General features: G+C 37.9%; 1 protein-coding gene across 3 annotated transcripts in view; it reads left to right on the plus strand.

The window, feature by feature from the left end:
* Positions 1 to 18,754: 18,754 nt before the first annotated feature.
* LOC105056779 (ABC transporter G family member 1) overlaps positions 18,755 to 20,294 on the plus strand; it is a 30,241-nt gene continuing 28,701 nt past the window's right edge. The window contains exon 1 of one of the 3 annotated variants that reach the window (XM_073247823.1): positions 18,755 to 19,180. In XM_073247823.1, the coding sequence (XP_073103924.1) occupies positions 18,904 to 19,180 (277 nt within the window). In that variant the 5' untranslated portion in view covers positions 18,755 to 18,903. Of the gene's footprint in view, positions 19,181 to 19,287; positions 19,474 to 20,294 lie in introns of those variants that run through there. The other 2 variants (XM_010939184.4, XM_073247824.1) reach the window with 2 other exon arrangements.

The raw sequence follows: 20,294 nt of genomic DNA on the forward strand, positions 1-20,294 counted from the left end.
AATTTCTAGTGCAAAATTTTCAAGCTTGCTTTGCTGATCCCCAAGCCTGGATTCCTTTTCCATCAGTCCTAACCTTATTTCTCTGTACATGAAAAAGAAAACAAAAATAATATGAGCTACACCAGTTCAGTAAGTAGACTTCCACTTCCTTATCGGATCAAGCATAAGTTTTCTATGATAATACATCATTTAGCAAATAACAATTATTGTAAAAATAAATATTTCATAGAGCATATAATAAAATAAGTTATAAACTCATCATGCATGCATAAATCATGTATATTTCACAATTATGAATCGTAAATCATTTTCAACATGTATTCATGTCATGTTTCAAAATATTGCTCACAGACATTCGTGCTAAGGTCACTATTATACCCGTGACAGGATCATATTTTTTAATCGACAGAGTTCTTAATTCATGTGCCAACTTTATACCTGCTGGCAGGGTCATGTTTCGTGTGGATGCTAGCTCCTGATGTCGACCTTTCCAAAGGGATTCATTTATAGCTATCTGAGAGCCTTTGAAATCATTTTATCTTTTTTCTTAAAACATACATATACATAAATGAAAAAATAATGAAATTCATGCTTCATAATCATGCTATTTTTATAAGACATATTCATGAAATCAATACTCATAATAAAACATACTTGTTCATATCACATATGCCGATCCTTATTTTATAAAAAATTATGATTTTATCAATAGCAATTCTTTACATAAAAGAATGATCATTTAAAAATAAATAAGGAGCATAAAATTCACTTACCTCGATCGTCCTGGACCTTTTTAATCTTCCTTAAAAGAATCGAACAGTCCTATTTAAAATATTAAATCATCAATAAATTTTATTTTATATATTTAATAAAATTACATAATATAAAAGAATGACCGATTTGATGATCAGTCCAATAAATCTCTCCCTTCGGCTCTAAATCGATTTAAGGTCATAGGTCCTTAGGAGTGGAGAAGATGACCTAATAGGAGATTCATAAGGCTTCTTAGAGAGAGAAAATTTTTACAGAGAGAAAGTAGAGAGAGAAAGTATCCAATTCTAGAGAGAGAAAGATTTTAGAGAGGGATGAGAGAAACTTCTTTCATGTGTATTATTATTATTATTATTATTATATTTTTTTTTCCTTTTCTTTTTCTTTTTCTTTTTCCTTTTCCTTTTCTTTTTCTTTTTCTTTTCTTTTTTCTTCTCCTTTTCTTTTCTTTTTCTTTTCTTTTTTCTTCTCCTTTTCTTTTCTTTTTCTTTTTCCCCGTGGCCTTCTTTGGCCGGAACAGGGGACCTAGAGGTCTCCGTTCCTTAAACCGGCCGTTCACGGCCAACTTCCCCCGAATTCGGAAGGGCCATAGCCGGTGGTTGGTGGTGACCGTCGGTGCCGGAAAATCAGGAAAAAGAAGAGGTCGATTAGAGATTTTCTTTTCCAACAAAATCCAGCGACACCCGTCGTCAGCAATCGTGCCCACAGGCACGGAAAAGAAGGGAGAGAAGAGAGGAAGAGGAAAGAAGCCTTACCACAGCCTCTGATGACCCCCACCGGTGTGAAATTGCGGCGAGCACGAGTCGAGGGGCCACGGCTTCAACCGAAAAAATCGGAGAGGAACTCCGACGATCGTCGGTGATTGATGGGTCTACTCTTAGAGGAGAAGAGGGGAGTTCTTATAGAACTCGTCCTAGGGTCTTTTAATGGCCTTAGGACTCCGATTCCTGATCGGAATCGGGGAAGAGGAAGACTCCAATCGGGAGTCTTCCTCCCTATTTTTTTTTATTTAATGGGCTTAGTGGGCCAGGTTATCACAAAAACAACTGGTCATTGGGTGTAGTCTGATGGCACAATCAAGAGAAAACATAGAACATGGGGCCGTCCTGTCGGGCCAACTTCCATCCAAAGGATGTTGATGTGTGTGTCACCCCTTATGCTTCTTTTTTTCAGCATTTTTTCTATATTTTTAGTTATATTCTATTCTTTAGCAATTTGTTTTTATATCTTTAATATATATTTAGAAATTTAGATGAAGATTTTTATGCAATTCGTTATTGTGATATAATTTTGATAGGCAAAAAAATCTTCTTAAAAACGATGGATGAATTCTCTAAAAATTTAAATTCGATCTATTTATTAAATAGATCAAAATTCAGATCGAATGTGACTTATTTATCAAATAGGCAGTTTGATCCAGCATGCTAATCTATTTATTACACAAGTCAAGTTAGATTAAATAGGTTAAACAAGTTAAGTAGATATTTAATGGATTAAATGAATTTAAATATATTAAATAGGTTGGGTCAAATAGGATAAAAATAAATTAAATAAGTTTTAGATGAATTAAATAGAACTTAAATAGGTTAAATTGACGGATTATGATCTGATCTAATTATTAAATAGATCAAAACTGATTAAACAGAATAAAGATCTAAATCCTAACCCAATCCATTTTAATAAACAAGGTTATACTGATAATTCAATTTGTGATCCAGATTTATTTATGTCAAATCCTAATCTGCTTTAAACAGATTGTTTGCCAATTGGATTGATGGCTGGAACATAAATTGCTACCTGTAATCTTGAGTTACCAACTTATGTCTTTCTCCCATGTTTAGTTGCAAGGCGCCCCTGGTTTCCAAGTAAGGTAAAAGGTTTAGAATGGCACTAAAATACAAAAAATTGTCACTTGGGCCACGATCACGCGATTGCACCACCCCTATTATTGAGCCTTGCGAAAGGTGGATAGCAAGTAGAGTTTTATGCAAACCTTCCTCCCATTCCAACATCCTTGAGCTTGCAAAAGCTTTGATCAAATCTTTGTGGATACTAACTACAAGACAGAGAAAATATTGGCAGGACAAGTAGTTTGTCGCATAAATTCAATTTTATGGGGTTGTAATTTTCCTGCTTTTCCATGGTGTGGATGCTTCGCTTCCATCATTGGGCATTCCATTATCTCACTAAAGCTTGATCAAAAGGAAAATGGTTGAGAAAGAATTTTAAGAGATGTAGATCAACCAGAATGGCATAATCCTAATTATTCCATCAGTGTCAGAATTATTACTTCCAGTCTACCCGCTGAAGAAAGATCGGTTTATGTTGTTTTCGTGATGTATTCTTGGTTATGACGGCAAAGAATAAAACAACTACTGTACCTTTTTTTGTTTTCCCTCTTCCTTCTTCTCACGACCTTGTAGGTTTTTCCATCAACTAGGACTTCTTTACCTTTTCATGGATAATCTACGTGTTTTATAATTATTTTTATTGTAAGAAAGCTTACCTAATCAGCACTTGCATCGAAATCTATCTATATTTCTTTTAGTTCGTCTGATCATCATCCACTTGTTTGATTATTTAAGGATTTCTTGGACATCAAATATATTGCATTTGGCCTATGTATAATAAGATAAACAAATTCAGATGGATCATATTAGACTCAATGTGAATTAGTTTTGCTGCTATAAGTATGATTCAGTATGGATTATTTTGATCACTATAAGTATTTACAAGGATCACTGGACTTCATATTGATCACTTTGATCATTACGAATATTTAGAAGGATCATCAAACTTGATGTAGATCATTTTTGTTACTATAAAAATTTGATGCAAATTACTTTGGCCACTGCGAGCAGAATTGGATAGAATTTAGGAATAAGATTTGCCACATCAAGAAGTTGAATCGCATGTCAAATTTTATGACGCTATAACTTAGTTATATAATATTCGATTGGTGATAATCTTTTTTCTTTAAAACAATAGATATCTTTTTAAAATCTATAGCTTTATGCCGATTCTAAATATATCAAATCGGATCAAAATTTCATTATTTGGGCCTCGAAATAAATTAGTAAACCAAAACTTTTTTTTTTGAGAAACACTTTGATTGGAGATTATTTTCTAATCCATGAAGAATTAAGTAGACCAATAGAAGATAAAGTTGATACGGAAGTCGAGATTTATCTCTTGTAAAATTTTAGCATATTTTGTAATTTTTCATTAACCATATTTCTTTTAGAGATTTAGTCCTATTTGAACTAGAAAAATGAATCTGATCTGGATTGTTCAATGATGAATGTTCTTCTAGAAGATGAGAAGAAGAATCTACCTAAATTATGCATGGATAGACCTCATTATTATAAATAGGGACTATATATCTTATTTTATGAGATGATATGGAGGATCAATCAATGAAAGAAAAAAGGACTTAAGTATTCCTCTATTTTCTTTCAATTTTTTTTTGAGAGATTTGAGTTGAATGGGTTGAAGGAAATCTTCTTTCTTACTGATTGGATCATAAACTCCTAAAGTAGTTTCTCCACATTGTAGCATTCATCCTCAGGATGCTTCCACTTCATTGTTTATTCTTCTTCCTTCTCACCTACCTTTTGCCTCTAACATTTTGTCATAGGTTGGCTATTCTTCTTGTCCTTCTTCTCTATTTTGTTGCTCTCCGCTTTGTTTGTGGTTGCTTCTTCTAAGAGTACCTATTAAGTTAGTCAATCCTGCTGGAGGTGGCTTTGATGACACCCAACTAGAGACATTTGGTTCTGGTGCAGAGAAATGCATCTTAGATTAAGATGATCTAGATCGATTTCATTAGGGTTACATTGTTCCCCCTAGTTTCTCATTTAGGTTGCCTGGGAATGAGAAGAGGGTCAATGCTGGCTATCTAACCTAAATCGGTCATTATATGGAAACCATGAAGGCTGCATTGAGAGTCCATCTTCTCTCTTTTGTTGTCCTTATAGATAGCTTTGGATTGATTCCTGTCAACTAGTTCCTAATACATGAAAGGCCATCACTGGATTCTTATCTCTTCTATTTATGCATGGGATATAGCCTATTGTTGAGCTTTGTTCCATGCATACTACATGTTGAAAGAACATGCTTCCAAGTAGGGCCGGTTGTATATCTCAGCCTGGAAGGGGTTCTAGTTGATTTAGGATGGTCCTTCCTTAATGCATGGCTGGAAGGGCTACTTTGTTGTTTTATTTGAGTAGCCTTGAGATTTCAACACCTATTAGGGTACCCCAGTAGGAGTTTAAACTAAGTCCTTGCTCTTTTCAATGCCAAGTAGCAGATCTTAAAATCTTCATGTAGTACGAAGGCTCCTCTTATTCGAGAGCTCTTAGTTGAGCAGACCGTCGGATTGAGTCCAGCTCGGCTTTAGGGTAAAGATTCCTCTAATTATCTTGTCTCTTGAGTTGCTACTAATTCTCTCTAACTTCATTTTTGTTTTTACAAACATGGAGAATACAACAATGGTGAGGAAGGTGGCCATCACCGAGCACTAGATGATGCTGGGCGACCTTCCTCTACCCAATTCCAAGAGGATATGTGAGGCCTCATCTTCTCTAGTTGATCGGCATGTGATTGTAGCTGCCCTGACCTGTCGACCCGTTCGAACCCCCACAACCCCTTGAGTAGATCCAGAGGTAGAAATCCTGCCAGTTTCCTATGCTGTTCAGTCTACTCACTTCGGTCCAATTCTTCATGGGCAATGCATCCAAGTGTCTAATACTTCTTTTAAGGATGGCTACATAGCATTTTTAGGCCACAAATTGGTCTCTACCAACTTCACCAACTCCATTATTTGCAGGGAACCTCATCATTATGTGGTAAGTGGGTACCACATTTTGCATAGTGTTCGACCTGGGCCAACTAAGGATGGCATTGTATGCTGAGGGAACCTTCGCCCAAGAAGTCTAGCATGATTATGGTCCATTGAGGTTTCTTGTCGGTCATTATTAGAAGAATAATTATATCTTCAATCAGTACAGGATCTTTAGAGAAACAAATCAATAGAGAATTAAGTTTTCGAAGTTGATATTCCGATAGGTTGATCTTTTGAAAAGCTCTATAAAATAAAATATTGGTAGAACTTTTATTATCCACCACATCCCTTTCTACATCATAATTTTCAATAGTGAGTGAAATAACAACCACGTCATCATGAGAGGTTGGTATCTCCTCTACGTTGGCATTTGAGAAAGATATGACTTCTTTGATCTTAGCATTTTTAGAGTTGAATCCTCCATTTGAATTGCTTAGGCATAGTTGTTTTGAGCTGAAGAGCTTGATCCTCCCACTACGGGTTCTCTAGAGATTGTATTGATGACTCTTGTAGTAGGTTAGTAATGTTTTAATTTTCTGGGCAAACATCTATCTCATCTCTCTTCTTCTTCTTGGCATCAACAGTGCATGTAATAATAATCAAGGTATCTTTTGTCACGCTCCAAATCTGAGACATAACACGGCCATGCTACCGAAGGATGGAGCCCACAATAACACGAAGCCAATCCATCATAATTATCTAAAATCCATCAAATAAAAAGATTCAATTCCATTATTCATCAAATAATCGAACCAATATTGGTTTAGAGCATCTAAATCCAAAAGCAAGTACCAATCTGAATCTCAATATTTATAAATAACTACAAATCTATGATTATAAAATAACTAAACTTCTGCTATCAAATTTTCAAGCTTGCTATGCAGATCTTCAAGCCTGGATTCTTTTTGCCGATCCTAATCTTATTCCTCTGTTCAAACAAAAAGAAAACAAAAAGAATATGAACTACACTAGCCCAGTAAGTAGAACTTGCGCTTTCTTATCGGATCAAGCATAAATTTTTTATGATAATATAATATTTAAAAAATAACAGATAATATAAAATAAAGTATTTCATAGAGCATATAACAAAATAAGTTATAAACTCATCATGCATGCATAAATCATGTATATTTCACAATCATAAATCGTAAATCATTTTCATCATGTATTCATGTCATATTTTAAAATATTACTCACAGATATTCATGCTAAGATCACTATTATATCCATGACAGGGCCATGTTTCTTAATCGACAGAGTTCTTAATTCATGTGCCAACTTTATACCCGCTGGTAGGGCCATGTTTCGTGTGGATGCTAGCTCCGAATGTCGATCTTTTCGAAGAGATTCATTCATAGCCATCTGAGAGCTTTTGAAATCATTATATCTTTTTCTTAAAGCATACATATACATAGATAGAAAAATAATAAAATTCATATTTCATAATCATGCTATTTTCATAAAACATATTCATGAAATCAATGCTCATAATAAAATATACTTTTTCATATCACATATGTCGATCTTTATTTTATGAAAAATTATGATTTTATCAATAAGAGATCATATGCATGAAAATCATGAAGATTTAAAAATAAATAAGGAGCATAAGATCTACTTATCTCATTCATCTTAGATCTTTAGACTTCGTTAGAAGAATCAACTAATCCTATTTAAAATATCAAATCATTATCAAATTCTATTCCATAACTATAACAAGATTAAATCATCAAGAAAGAAGACTGTTGACCGGATGTATCGGACCATCCAGATACCAGGATAATTCAGGATCTCTTATCTAAGGGTTAGATTCAAGTAACTTGATCAAGAAATTATGAAGTACAGATTAGATCAAGATCAATCAATAGAGTTCATTAATAATGAATTTGAAAGATCCTTGATATGATCAAATGAGGTTGACATACAGCACGGATATCAAAGCAACTTTGGATCATCTTGTTAGAGTCAATATGAGCTCCTAAAAGATGAAGGTATGACTCGATATAAGATTCATAGACCTTCTTAGAGAGAGAAAGTCAATCATGAGAGAGAAAGTAGAAAGAGAAAATGAGAGAGAATCTTCGTATCCTTCAAAAGTAACAATCATGATTGAGATCATCAGAGGTCATATCAGGATGACTTAATATGAATTAACCATAATTGATGTTATCAATTTCGAATAAGGATCGGATCGGGATCCAATCTACTGTATGAATTTCAGAGCAGTCTCAGATCATCATATTTTTATCTCAAGTTTATCCTAGGGTCTGTGATGCAATCAGAGAGAGAGAATGATCTTAGAGAGATAAAATCCATAAAAAGAGATAAAAAGGTCTAGAGAGAGAGAATAGAGAGAGAATCTAGAGAAAAAAAAATGGAGAGAGAATGTAGAGAGAGGAGAGAGAGTCTTATTATTTTATATAATAATTTTTTTATTTTTTTCTTCTTCTTTTTCTTTTTCTTTTTTTTTTTCTTTTCCTTCTTTTCTTTTTCTTTTTTTTTCTTCCTTCTTCTTCTTTTTCTTTTCTTTTTCTTTTTCCTTCTTCTTCTTTTTCTTTTCTTCTTCCCACGGTTGTCTTGGGCTGAAACAGGGGACCATGTGGTCCCCTCCTTTGCTCGGTCGACCAAGGGCCGCAGCCATCATGGCGGTGGCCGGTGACAAGGGCCGACGATCCAATGGCCCAGAGGGACCAAACAGGTGGTCGGCGGTGACCACCGACGTCGGAAAATCGAAGAAAAATGGATAAAAATAGAGATTTCTTCTGCAACAAAATCCGACGACTCCAGTCGCCGACGAGCATGCACATCGGTACGGGAAGGAAAGGGGAGAAGAGAGGAAGGAGGAGGAGGCTCACCTTCGACACCGACGAGGCTTTCCGACGAGAAATTAGACGGGCACAGGTCGGGTCTCCATGTTGATTTTTTGACGATTGCCGTCGACTGGATCTCGGATCTTTGGTGAGAAGGAGAGAGGAGGGTTCTCCTCCTTAAATAGAGCCGGAGGGGGCTCTTTCCGTCTTCGATTGGGAGCCGGTGAGAGGAGGAAGAAGACTCCCTTCGGGAGTCTTCTCCTCTGTTTTTTTTTTGTTTTTTTTTTTTTTGTTTGGGCTCTGTGGGCTGGTTTTGGACCCAATTGGGTCGGGTTATCACATCTTTAGCTAATAAGAACTTCAATCTATATTCTTTGGTGTCATGGCCATGATCTTTATCAAAAAAAACATTATTTTTGAGGATTCCTGACATTCGAAGGAATCTTTATTTTTTTTTTCTTTGGCTATCGAGGGTATTCTCAACACTCTATCTCCATTAGGATTTAGGTCCTTAGAGTATTTAGAGGAGTATGATGGTTGATCTTCAATGGTGTACACCTTAGGCGGCGGCAGTTGTCTCCTTCTCATTTGGGTCTTTTTGTGGATTAGTTTCGATTTTTCCTCTCTCCCTTGAAGCCTTTTGCCCTTAGTCTTCTCTTGCCTAGTTTCCATGGCCTCTTTAGCGGTAATGTATTTGTCGGCTCAGGACAATAACTAGATCAAATTTTTAGAGTTCTCTTTTTCAAAGAGAAATATAAGCTAAAAGATTTCAGTCCCTTCTAATGGCTGATATAGTCATCTTTTCATCCAGAATATGGATCTCTAGCATTAAGTGATTACTAAAACTCCTGAGAGATTCATCTTCCCTGTGCTTTCCTATGAATAGGTTGATGGAGTCCTTATGTCTCCAACTGCTGATGAAGTCAGCCATAAATTTTCGACTGAGTTGATCAAAAGAGTAGAAGGATCTTGGCTAGAGACTTGAGTACTAAAAACATCCAGCTTTCCTCAGGATAGCTGAGAAAGCTTAGCATAGAACAACATTAGACATCCCCTACAATATCATGAGGGATTTAAAACTCTCTAGATGATTTAGAGGATCTAAGATGCCATCATACACCTTTAGCAAAGGTACTTTGATCCTTTTTGACATCAGCTTGCTCATGATTGCCTTAGAAAAAAGGTGGATCGATGGTGATCTCCAAATCTTCTTCCTAGTTGGGCTGCTTCCTCAAGGCCTTGGTCTTCAGATTCTTTTCTTTAATCTATCGATCAAGATCAGCCTCTCAGTTAGAGAGCCTTTTTGGTTGGGGGATCCCGATCCAATCGGTCTAGAGCCCATCTCAAAATGGGTGCTAAGCTGATACTGTCTTGAATCTTCACGATGGCGGTCAGTGTTTGGTGCTGGATTGTCGCATCGATCTGACTATATGCAGATCGCTTGTCGGTTTGGATGTTGCATCTTTTATGAAATCTCTATCAGATTTATACTTATTGGATAAGTAGATTACATTGCTCAACCATCATCACCTTAGGAGCCAGTTGTGAAGTCGAAAATCACCAAGGACTGAGTTGTGGGACTTATGTTAGGCTTGGTTGGTAGAGTGATGGTTGTTGCATCAGGACTTCATCTCTCTCTAAGACCTTAATTAAACAAACCTCAAAAGATGAGAACCCTTCCTCTAGTGCCAAAATTCGACCATGCTATGTGGAATGGGGGTAATTTTATCTAGTGATGATGAAAAAGCTCGGCTCAATATTGGAGAGAATCTACAACTATAAAGAAATGTCAAAGGTTCGCCTGATGTATTTGGTGGGGATCCTCCGATGCTTACATTAGGCAAAATTTCAAGAGAAAACATGAGATATGAGAAAGAGAAGGAAGTGCAGGTTTTTTCTCTTATCGTATCTGAGAGTCCCTTGCACTTGGTATTTGTAGAGTTGTGTGTGAGAATCTTTGTGATGATTGAGATAACGAGATTATCATATAAGTAGTTAGATCTTTCTTTATCAATTGATTGGATCAATGAAGATATGCATTATTAGGCATGTTGTAATTCAAGTGCTTATTTTATCTACTCATCAGTGAAGATATGCCTCTTATGGGCCAATTGAGATCTTGTCGGGCTATAATAATTTATTGATAAATCAGGGGTTTGATTGATTGTTGATTTCATGGGTCACTGCTTAGTTGGATGAGTTGAACTATCAGGTCAAAATTTCAGGATAGTGAATATGAGGTATATCATATGATGTGAAGGAAGATGACATTGTTCCTATTATATGTTAAGTGATAGATAATTCTAGTAGACTCCATCTTAGAAAAACAACTGTTCATCAATTGGATACAGTATGATGGCACAATGAGAGAAAAAATAGAACACAAGACCAAAAGGATGTTGATTGTGTGTTACTCTTTATGATTTTACTCTTTAGCATTTTTTTCTATAATTTTAATTATATTTTTGTCTTCAGCAATTCATTTTTATATTTGTAATATATTTGAGCAATTTACATGAAGATTTTTGTGAAAATCATTATTGCGATATGATTTTGATGAGGAAAAAATCTTCATAAAAATTATAGATGAGTTCTATAGAAAGGGTAATTCTAGGTGCTTAGTTACATGATACCTTTAGTTTCTAATTAAGATCAAAAGTTCAGAAAGGAACCAAAAAAAATTTATATTAGATGGGACATCATCAGATGATTGCATCATTTTATTGTTGGAGTGATTATTGGTTAGATTAGATTCCACCACTTAGTTGGTGGATCTGTTCAATCATGAACAAAATAGGCTCAAGAGAAGAATCTATTTTGCCGACAAATCAAGAAAAAAAATGATACATATATTTTCGTATGTTTTGCTTCAGTGGTTGGAATGATCCATCAATTTAGTAGTAGACTTGGTCCTATTATCAGGCCTCGAAAAAGGAGCATAACAAGAAGACTTTTGTGCCAGTCTTCTCCTCATTAACATCTGTTGATAAAATACCTCAAGATTTGATCCATAATAAACTCAGAACAAGATCTAGATTGATGAACAAAATCCAACGAGACTAAGATCAGCTCAAATGGAGTCTGGATGACGGAGATATTGTAGCGAAAATTTAGTGCAGGGGCAAAATGGTAATTTTAAAACTTTTTCAAAATTACTATTTTACAGTGAAATTATTAATTAATCTCATTAATTAATACTAATTAACCCTACACTAGGATCTAAATATGATACAACAGCATGCATTTAAATTTGAAATTCAAATTTGAATCAGTAAACCTTTTACAGTACTGTGTTCAGAACACATCACCTTTTGTGGGTAGTCGATCACCGTAATCTGATCACCATCGGGGGGTTCTGATCATCACATTATAGCCACACAAATATCTGGCCTCTGTGGATCGTCCACACGAAGCTCCCATCTGATCAGCTCCTCACGAATGCTAGTTCGTGATTTCACCCTTTTGATTGTAGATGTTGATCGAACTCCTTTGATCAATGTGTGCCGACTCCTCGGATACTCCAAATTATTTGCACGATTGCTTGAGAGACTGATGGATCTCTTTCTAAAATTTGGTGGACTCACGACACTCGTGGCACACCAATCTCACTTCCCAAACTCTAGGTAGAAACCCTAGGGTACACACTAGAAACCCTGCGCTCAATTTTTTTTCTTTTCTTTCTTTTTCTCTCGGAAGGTTTTGGACCTTCACCTTGCGCACAAACTTTTCTCACGCCCCAAAGTTTCTCTCCTAAAATTTTTTCGCACGTCCCACCTTTCTCCTCTTTTTAAAACAACATCAAACGTGTCTTATCCGCGTGAGAGGATAAAGATAAGTAGTTGTACATTTGAATTCAAATCAAATTTGAATTCAAATGCAAAACCAACTCATCCCTATCCACTTGTGCGTGAGAAGAGAAGGGGCGTGAGTTGATTTGTGTGTGGAGAGTTTACACGAGAAATATTTTCTCGTGTAAAATATGGGGCGCACAAGATAAGACCATGGCGCATGGATTAGTTGGTTGCTCATTCAAATTCAAACTTTCTTTAGAATTTGAATGGCCAACCAGCTTATTTTTATCCAGATATTTGGCGCACAAGGGTGGGCGTGGGATGGCTTCTGCGTGAAGAAAATTCATGAGAAGTTGCTTCTCGTGAATTTAAATATGCACAGAAGAAGTGAGATGGCGCAGGGAGAAAAGTCAAGGTGGTTTGAACCTAATTGAGCCAACCTAATCTAAATAGGTTAAGCACAATTAGAATAAATTAAATTCAACTTAATTAAGCTTAATTAGGCTCAATAAAATTTTAATCAAATCAGAAATTAACTAAACCTAACCCCTGATCAAATCAGGGACTAAACCACCTTAGCGATTAGGTCAACATTTAACCTAATCGGGTCAATCCAAACTGAATCCAATTCAATTGGACTTAATCCAAAAATAATTACTCAATCAAATTGAGTTAATTAGTGATCAAATCACTAATTAAACCTCTCATAAATATTGAGTCCAAATCCGATGGGCAATCAGGCATCAGAGACCATCGATATGAAACCCTGATCAAAGAGTTCAAATTTCAAATTCAAAATTTAAAATTTAAAATTTTGACCTCGGTACCCAAAATGTGTGGAACTCATGATCAGAGAATCCTAATTCTCAATCATAGAGTTCCAGACACATAAGACTCATAATCAGCCATCTGATCAGAAAGGAACCACTAATGTGTGTGATCCCGCAGGTTCGAACCTAAGCCGGTAGCACAGGAATCAATTCCTGTACTAATCGAAGTGACCATCTAGCAATGGTACCCGACGATCGGATAGGTCAAATAATCGCAATCGTAATATTCAGAACCTACGTGAATATGGTTACCGTATAATTCATTCCTTTTGATCTCTGTGTTTAGGATGACTCAGGGTTAAACTGTCAACCCTGATGATATCATTCGAATTGTGCTCAACTCAATTAGTCCTGTGACTCCTCACTAGGACTACTCTGGCCAAAGTTTTGCTAAATTGAAATACGACTGTACACAGCTCTTAAACTGGAGTGGTCAATCCCATCTTGACACACGCACCGACAAGTCAAGTACTTGACTACACCCAGCAGCCTTCTGTCATTGAATTAGAAATTCAGGTAGTCCAGTGCCTAAGTGCAGTGAGTTGCTTGCAAGTCACCGTGGCGATCTCAGGTCGGAGGGATATTTATACCCATATCCCATCGGAGTAAATCTTGACAGCAGAAATAGCTCCGGAGTTGGTCACATTCAGTGCAGATGTACCATTACATCTCACCTGTATGCCATACCAGTGTCTCCACACTCTTTGGTTATGAGGACAACCAACCCATATGGCACACAACGACCTATGCTCGATAAACGTTGTCGTCCTTGGTAACAACGTATCATTTGGTCGCGAACATGTTTAAGGACTAAGTGACAAATCCTCCTTTGTCGAGTCTAAATAGTCCTAAGGACTTCACCACAACACAGGAGTTCATTAGAAGATGAAACATTTGTGATGAAAAAATACTAAAATAACTTTTATTTATTTATAATTCATGTACTAATACAAAAGGAGCACAACCGTCAACAGGCTGACGATTAGCTTTGGGACACTATTCCCAACAGATATATGCGAGAGAAGGCTAGCAGCAGGCTGGTATGGCCCACAGGTCGTTAGAGGGGGCCCACGAATCGATGCGGCCCAAGCCAGCGCGTAGGCTAGCCTAGGCATGCAAGGGTGCGCACGGGCCAGCGCAGGCGTGTGGCCTAGGTGGGGATGTGCGGGCATGGCCCAGCACGCGGCCCTGGCCCAGTGGGCATGTCGCAGTTTCATGCAGCTCACATGGACCGACAGTCCACAAGGGAGCATGGATCAGCGCTCGTTTCCCTTGGGTTTCGCACGGTCCACAGTGGACCAGCACTGTTTCTCAGGGGGTTTCTCGTGGTCTATGGAATTATGTGGACCGACAGAGCTTAGATTTGCACGATCCTACGGCTGTGAGCCGATCCGATGAAGATCCAACGGCCCATATTCATTTCAACGGTGATTAAGCTTGATTTGACCACTGTAGCATGTGATCAGATGGGTCTGATGTGAGCCGATCATGATTGAATGGTTCAAAAGTATTTTAGGATTTGAATTGAACCCGATATCCTAGTCAAATACTATTTTAGTGATTTTGGAGACTACATAGCTCTGATTGACGAGCTGTTTATGGTGTAGGATAGCTGGCGATATCTTGATAGTGTAGAGAGGCTTCAAGAGAGATTTTAGAGAGCTTTTGTGAGAGTTTTGAAGCTTCTTGTTGAGAAATCTTTGTATAAGGGTTGAGTGGTGAGTTTCTTTTGTATTTGTTTGATTTTCTTTCTCTCACAGTAAAACTTGCATGCTTCATGGAGGTAGGCTTGAGGCCAATCTATGTTACTTGAATTTGTTTGTGATATTTTTCTCTCTCTTTCTTCTTTTTTTCTCTCCCAACAAGTGGTATCAGAGCACAACAATTGGTATCAGAGCTTGGTTACCATGGATAAGTGGTGCCAGATGATCCAGACAGAGATAGTGTTGATCGATATAGAAGATAGAGAAAATAAGCACAATCAAGATAGAGATCAACCGATTCAACGGGAAGAGCAATTTCTCCTTGCAGCAAGTGAGGGTGAAGGATGTGCTCATCCAACATGGATTGATCGGCGCTCTCTTATATGAGAAGATGCCAGCTACCATAGAGGAGAAGACTTGGGAGCTACAGATGTAGACGGTGAGTACCATCCGCTTGTATCTGATGGATGAGGTGGTGATTCATGTACTTGACGAGATTTTTATAATGGTGCTGTGATCGAAGCTCGAAGAGTTATACATGGCGAAGTCTCTCATCAACACTCTCTTTCTCTGGAGGCAGTTCTATCAATTGTGGATGGATGAAGGACAAAGCTTGCAGGAGCATCTTATCCACTTCCAGAAGATTCTCATCGATTTTCTCAGTGTAAGTGAGAAGGTTGAGGAGAAAACTAGGACGTTGGTCTTACTAGCATCGCTTTTCTCTTCATATGAGTCCTTTGTGACTACTCTTCTAGTGAAAAAGAGCACCATTAATATAGATGAGGTCACCATGGTGATTCTCCAGAATGAGGTTCTTAGACAGGAGAATCAAGCTTCGAGCTTAGATGGCCGTAGCTCAGCTTTGATGATTTCTGGAGGAGCAAGTGGTAGCAAATGGAGCAGTAGAAGATTGCGAGGAGGATGATCTAGGTCCCAGATGAGAGATCCCAGCAAGATTAGGTGCTACCGATATGATGAGTTGGGGCATCGTGTTAGAGATTGTCCTCAACTCAAAGATCGGACGAGGGCTACTACAGTGATGGTCAGGAGCAAGTTAGAGGATGATGTCGGATTGATATTTGATGAGATATCTACTTCTTTCCAGCAGTAGATTTTAGATTCTGCATGCATCCATCATGTTTATTGCAGAGAGGAGCTGTTTAACTCTTTGAAAAATAGTAAGGATACTATTCATCTGTCAGATGGATCGAGCTGTATGATTAGAGACATCGGAATGATCAGCTGGAGGACACATGATGGTGCAGTGAGGAGATTGGACAAGATTCGATACATATCCAATTTCAGACAGTCTTATCTCACTGAGTAGACTGGATTTAAACAGCTACAGGTGGATAGCTGGTGATGGAATCCTGAAGGTTATATATGGCATAGGATTATTCTGAAGAGGAAGAAGATCAAAGGAGGATATTACTACCTGACAGAGAGCCTAATACATGGTGGAACTTCAAGAGCTAGAAGAAGCTCAAAGTGAAGTGGAGCTCTAAGTGGAGGTGGATCGAACACGAGATGCGAGATTCGAAAGGATGAGAGACAACGTCGCAAAGTGAAGTTCCTATTGTCGTAGGAGATTTCTCCAAGTAGGTCTTTGGTCAAAGTGGATACAGCCTATGACGGAGGTGTGATCGAGCAGCCTAGCTCGACTCCCACGTTTATCCATCCATAAGACAGTAGGTGTGCCCCAAGATATGGGATCGAGACATATCACAGGCTCTTAAAGACATATGGAGGCCGAACATCGAGTCGAGATGGAGATTGTTGAGAAAATACCTCGAGATTCGATCTATAATAAATCCAAAATGAGGTCCAGAGTGATGAACGAAATCCAACAAAACTAAGATCAATCCAAACGGAGTTCGGATGATGGAGGTACACGTGAGAGAAGGCCAGTAGCAGGCTGATACGGTCCACAGGCCATTGGAGGGGGCCCATAGACCTGCGCGGCCCAGGCCAGCATGCGGGTCAGTCCAAGCGTGCACGGGTGTGTGCGGGCTAGCTGCGGGCATGCGTTGGGCGGCCTCGGCCCAGCGCTGTGATTTCACATGGCTCATATGGCCTGACGGTCCATAGGCAAGGAAGCATGGACCGACGCCTGTTTCCCCACAATTTCATGCGGTCCATGATGGACCAGCACCATTTTTTAGGGGGTTTCTCATGGTCTATGGAGTTCTATGGACCGACAGAGCTCAGATTTGTGTGATCCTATTGTCGTGAGCTGATCCGATGAAGATCCAACAGCCCATATTCATTCCGATGGTGATTAATTAGGCTTGATCTGGGCACTATAGCATGCGATCAGATGGGTTTGGTATAAGTCGATCATGATCGGATGGTTCAGAAAGATTCTAGAATTTGATTTGAATCCAGTATCCTAGTTAAATACTATTTTGATGATTCTGGAGGCTGTATAGCTTCGATTGATGAGCCGTTTATTGTGTAGGATAGCTGGTGACATCTTGATAGTGCAAAGAGATTTCAGAAAGCTTTTATAAGGATTCCAAAGCTTCTTGTTGAGAGATCTTTGTATAAGAGTTAAGTGATGAGTTCCTCTTGTATTTGTTTGATTTTCTTTCTCTCGTAGTGAAGCTTGCACGCTCCATGAAGATAGGCTTGAGGCCAATTCAGGTTATCTTGATTTGTTTGTGATATTTTTCTCTCTCTTTCTTTTTTCTTCCTCTCCTAATAAGTGGTATCAGAGCACAGTAAGGTATCAGAGCACAACAACGTCTTCGATCCTGCAACAGTATTTATCAATTCATAATGGTACTAGCTACAGGATAGAAAATATTGATATGACAAGAAGTTTGTCGCATGATTCCTAATTTTGTATGGTTGTAATGTTTTTGCTTTTTTTTCATGGTGTGGATGCTTCGCTTTGCATATTGGTCATTCCATTCTCTCACTAAAGCTTTCACTTATTGGTCCTTCCATTCTCTCACTAAAACTTCATCAAATGGAAAATGATTGAGAAAGAATTTTAAGAGACATAGATTAACCAAAATGGCATATTCCCAATCATTTCATTAATGCCAGAACTACCGTTTCTAATCTACTTACTCAAGAACTATCTTCCTTCCTATATAAGTCAGAGTCTTTCTGGACTTACAACCAATATAGGACTAATGATATTCTCTCTTCTACACCACAATATAGCTCCCAGTCAAGCAAAAATCTATGTATAGATGGAAGATACCTTACTTCTAATTATTTTTATCACAAATTGGTGTGCAAATGGAAGGAGCCTCATGGTTGCATGAGTGGTCCCCTATCTGGCGCACGATTGTTACGGTCAAAATCTCATGGCTCGACACATAAAGTATTGTCCATTCTAGTGCACGAGTCTCATAGTTTTATCTTTTAAAAGATATCTCATACGAAAAGAATTATTTCTTTCTAAATAAAACAGACTCCAAGCCAATGTTTGATTTATGATGTTCCCCTTCTACGCCACTACAAGTCTCAAGGCCTCAGAGATTTTTATATCAACCAGGACTCCTTTATCTTTGCATGGGTAATCTGCCACAAAAAGGCTTACCTCTGCTAGTATTTACATCCGTTTATTGTTTTTTAGTTCATCCGAATATTACCCTCTCAATTATTATATTGAGCGGTTTTTGGACCGCTCGACTGATTTAGACTTTAGACTTCCACGCACCAATGGAAAACACGCACATGGAGCCATCGCAGCCTCATGTTCGTCGTTCGTGCAATTCTCGTGTTGTACGAACCTTCCAAAGAAACGCACCTGCTTGCTGCTGGCCATTTGTCACCATAGCATCTTCCCTCTAAATATCAAATCCATAGTGTTCCCAGATACTGGCGATCACATGTGGTGCGCAGTAGCTTGGCTTGCGTTGTGCTCTCACCGTTAAACAAGTGTAGCCAAGCCGCCAACGTGGAAAATGCTGACTTGGTAATCTCGATCATCAGCCACGGAATGTTCTTTCTATCGAGACGCTGCTAGGGACCTAATCACCCCTGTTTTCCCCTCCGCTATGGCTCTTGTTTCCATCGAGACGGTGACAGAGAACCACTCATTCCTGCTTTTCTCGGCTATAAATCTCCTCTCCAACGTTAATTTTGAAGCACCAACCAAACTAAATTAAGCACTCTCCCTCTCTCTTCTCTCTCTCAGTTATGAGCTCTACGGAAGTGAAAGTGGAAATGGAGGAGCTTTGTTGGAATGCCACGGCCGGAGGTGGTGACCGGCCGCTGGAGCATGGGGTGCTGAGTGGGTGGGAGGAGGGAGGGCTATACCTGACGTGGGAAGATCTGTGGGTGACCGCATCCAACGGCAAGGATTCGTCGAGGGTGATACTGGCTGGGCTCACCGGGTACGCCCGGCCAGGGGAGGTTCTGGCCATCATGGGTCCATCCGGCTGTGGCAAGTCCACTCTCCTTGATGCCTTGGCAGGTAACCAAACGACCATCCACCTGGTGGTGTTCTCGCCTCCCTCCTTTCTGGACCACGAAAACAAGAGAGAGAGAGAGAGAGAGAGAGGAGAAAAAAAAAAAAAAAAACAAGAATTTTTTATTATTAAAAGTAAAAAGTTTTTTTTAGATTTTTTTTTTTTCAATTATGGTAAGAAACAAAGCAGCTAAGGGAGAAGACAAGCAGACAAGGCATCAACTGGCACAAAAAAATCTCTAATCTCTTTTTGTACATCTAAGGCCTCCTTTGAAGGAGGTATGGAGTTTAAATCCGAGGTATTACCTTAAAGAATTAAAATAATCTCTTTTATAACCCTTTTTTTTTCATACTTTTACAAGCTAAATAGGCCCAAGAATCCATTTAGTTAGGGATAATATAGTATAGAAAAATGAATCCTATGTCAGATTATTATGTTTGGCATGAAAAATGAAAGAGAGATAGTAAAAAAAGTTGGTGGACCCTATATTTATTTTTTGAAGAGAGAAAGTAGAATAAATATCATGGAGGATTAATATTTGATAAATTTTTAAGTGATGGTAATTTATACTAGATAAAAATATTCTTAATAAAATTATATATATAATCATTGAATTTGTTCTAAGATCTTTCCAAATTCATTCAATAAAATTTTTTTACAAAAAAAATTAAGATAGAGTTGACACTATACAAAGGACTATATGATTATAGTTATTATATAAAAACTAATTGATGAAAACAATGCTATCCTAATATTAAAAAATATTTTATATTGAAAATTATATTTATAAATTTTACTGTATTCCTATAGATTTATCTCCAACCAAACGTGGTAATCTTTTTTCAGTATCATCTTTCGGAGCAATTTTTCATCAATTAAATACAGTAAAAGATATTTTCCTCTGCAATCATTTTTCAAGATAAATCATTCCTGAAAATTATCAGATTATCCGGACATACCCCAACTAAATGGACCCTAAGAGATGTAACTTAAAAACTGTAATTTTTTTTGCACCGGGACAAAGTTCAATTTTTAATGAAACACCAGATTGACTACCTCTTGCAACACCTACTTCTGCACACTCTCAGTGATAGAATTAGTTCTTCATCCATCAAGAAT

This window comes from Elaeis guineensis, chromosome 13 (genome assembly GCF_000442705.2).
Source record: "Elaeis guineensis isolate ETL-2024a chromosome 13, EG11, whole genome shotgun sequence".
Classification (NCBI taxonomy): domain Eukaryota; kingdom Viridiplantae; phylum Streptophyta; class Magnoliopsida; order Arecales; family Arecaceae; genus Elaeis; species Elaeis guineensis.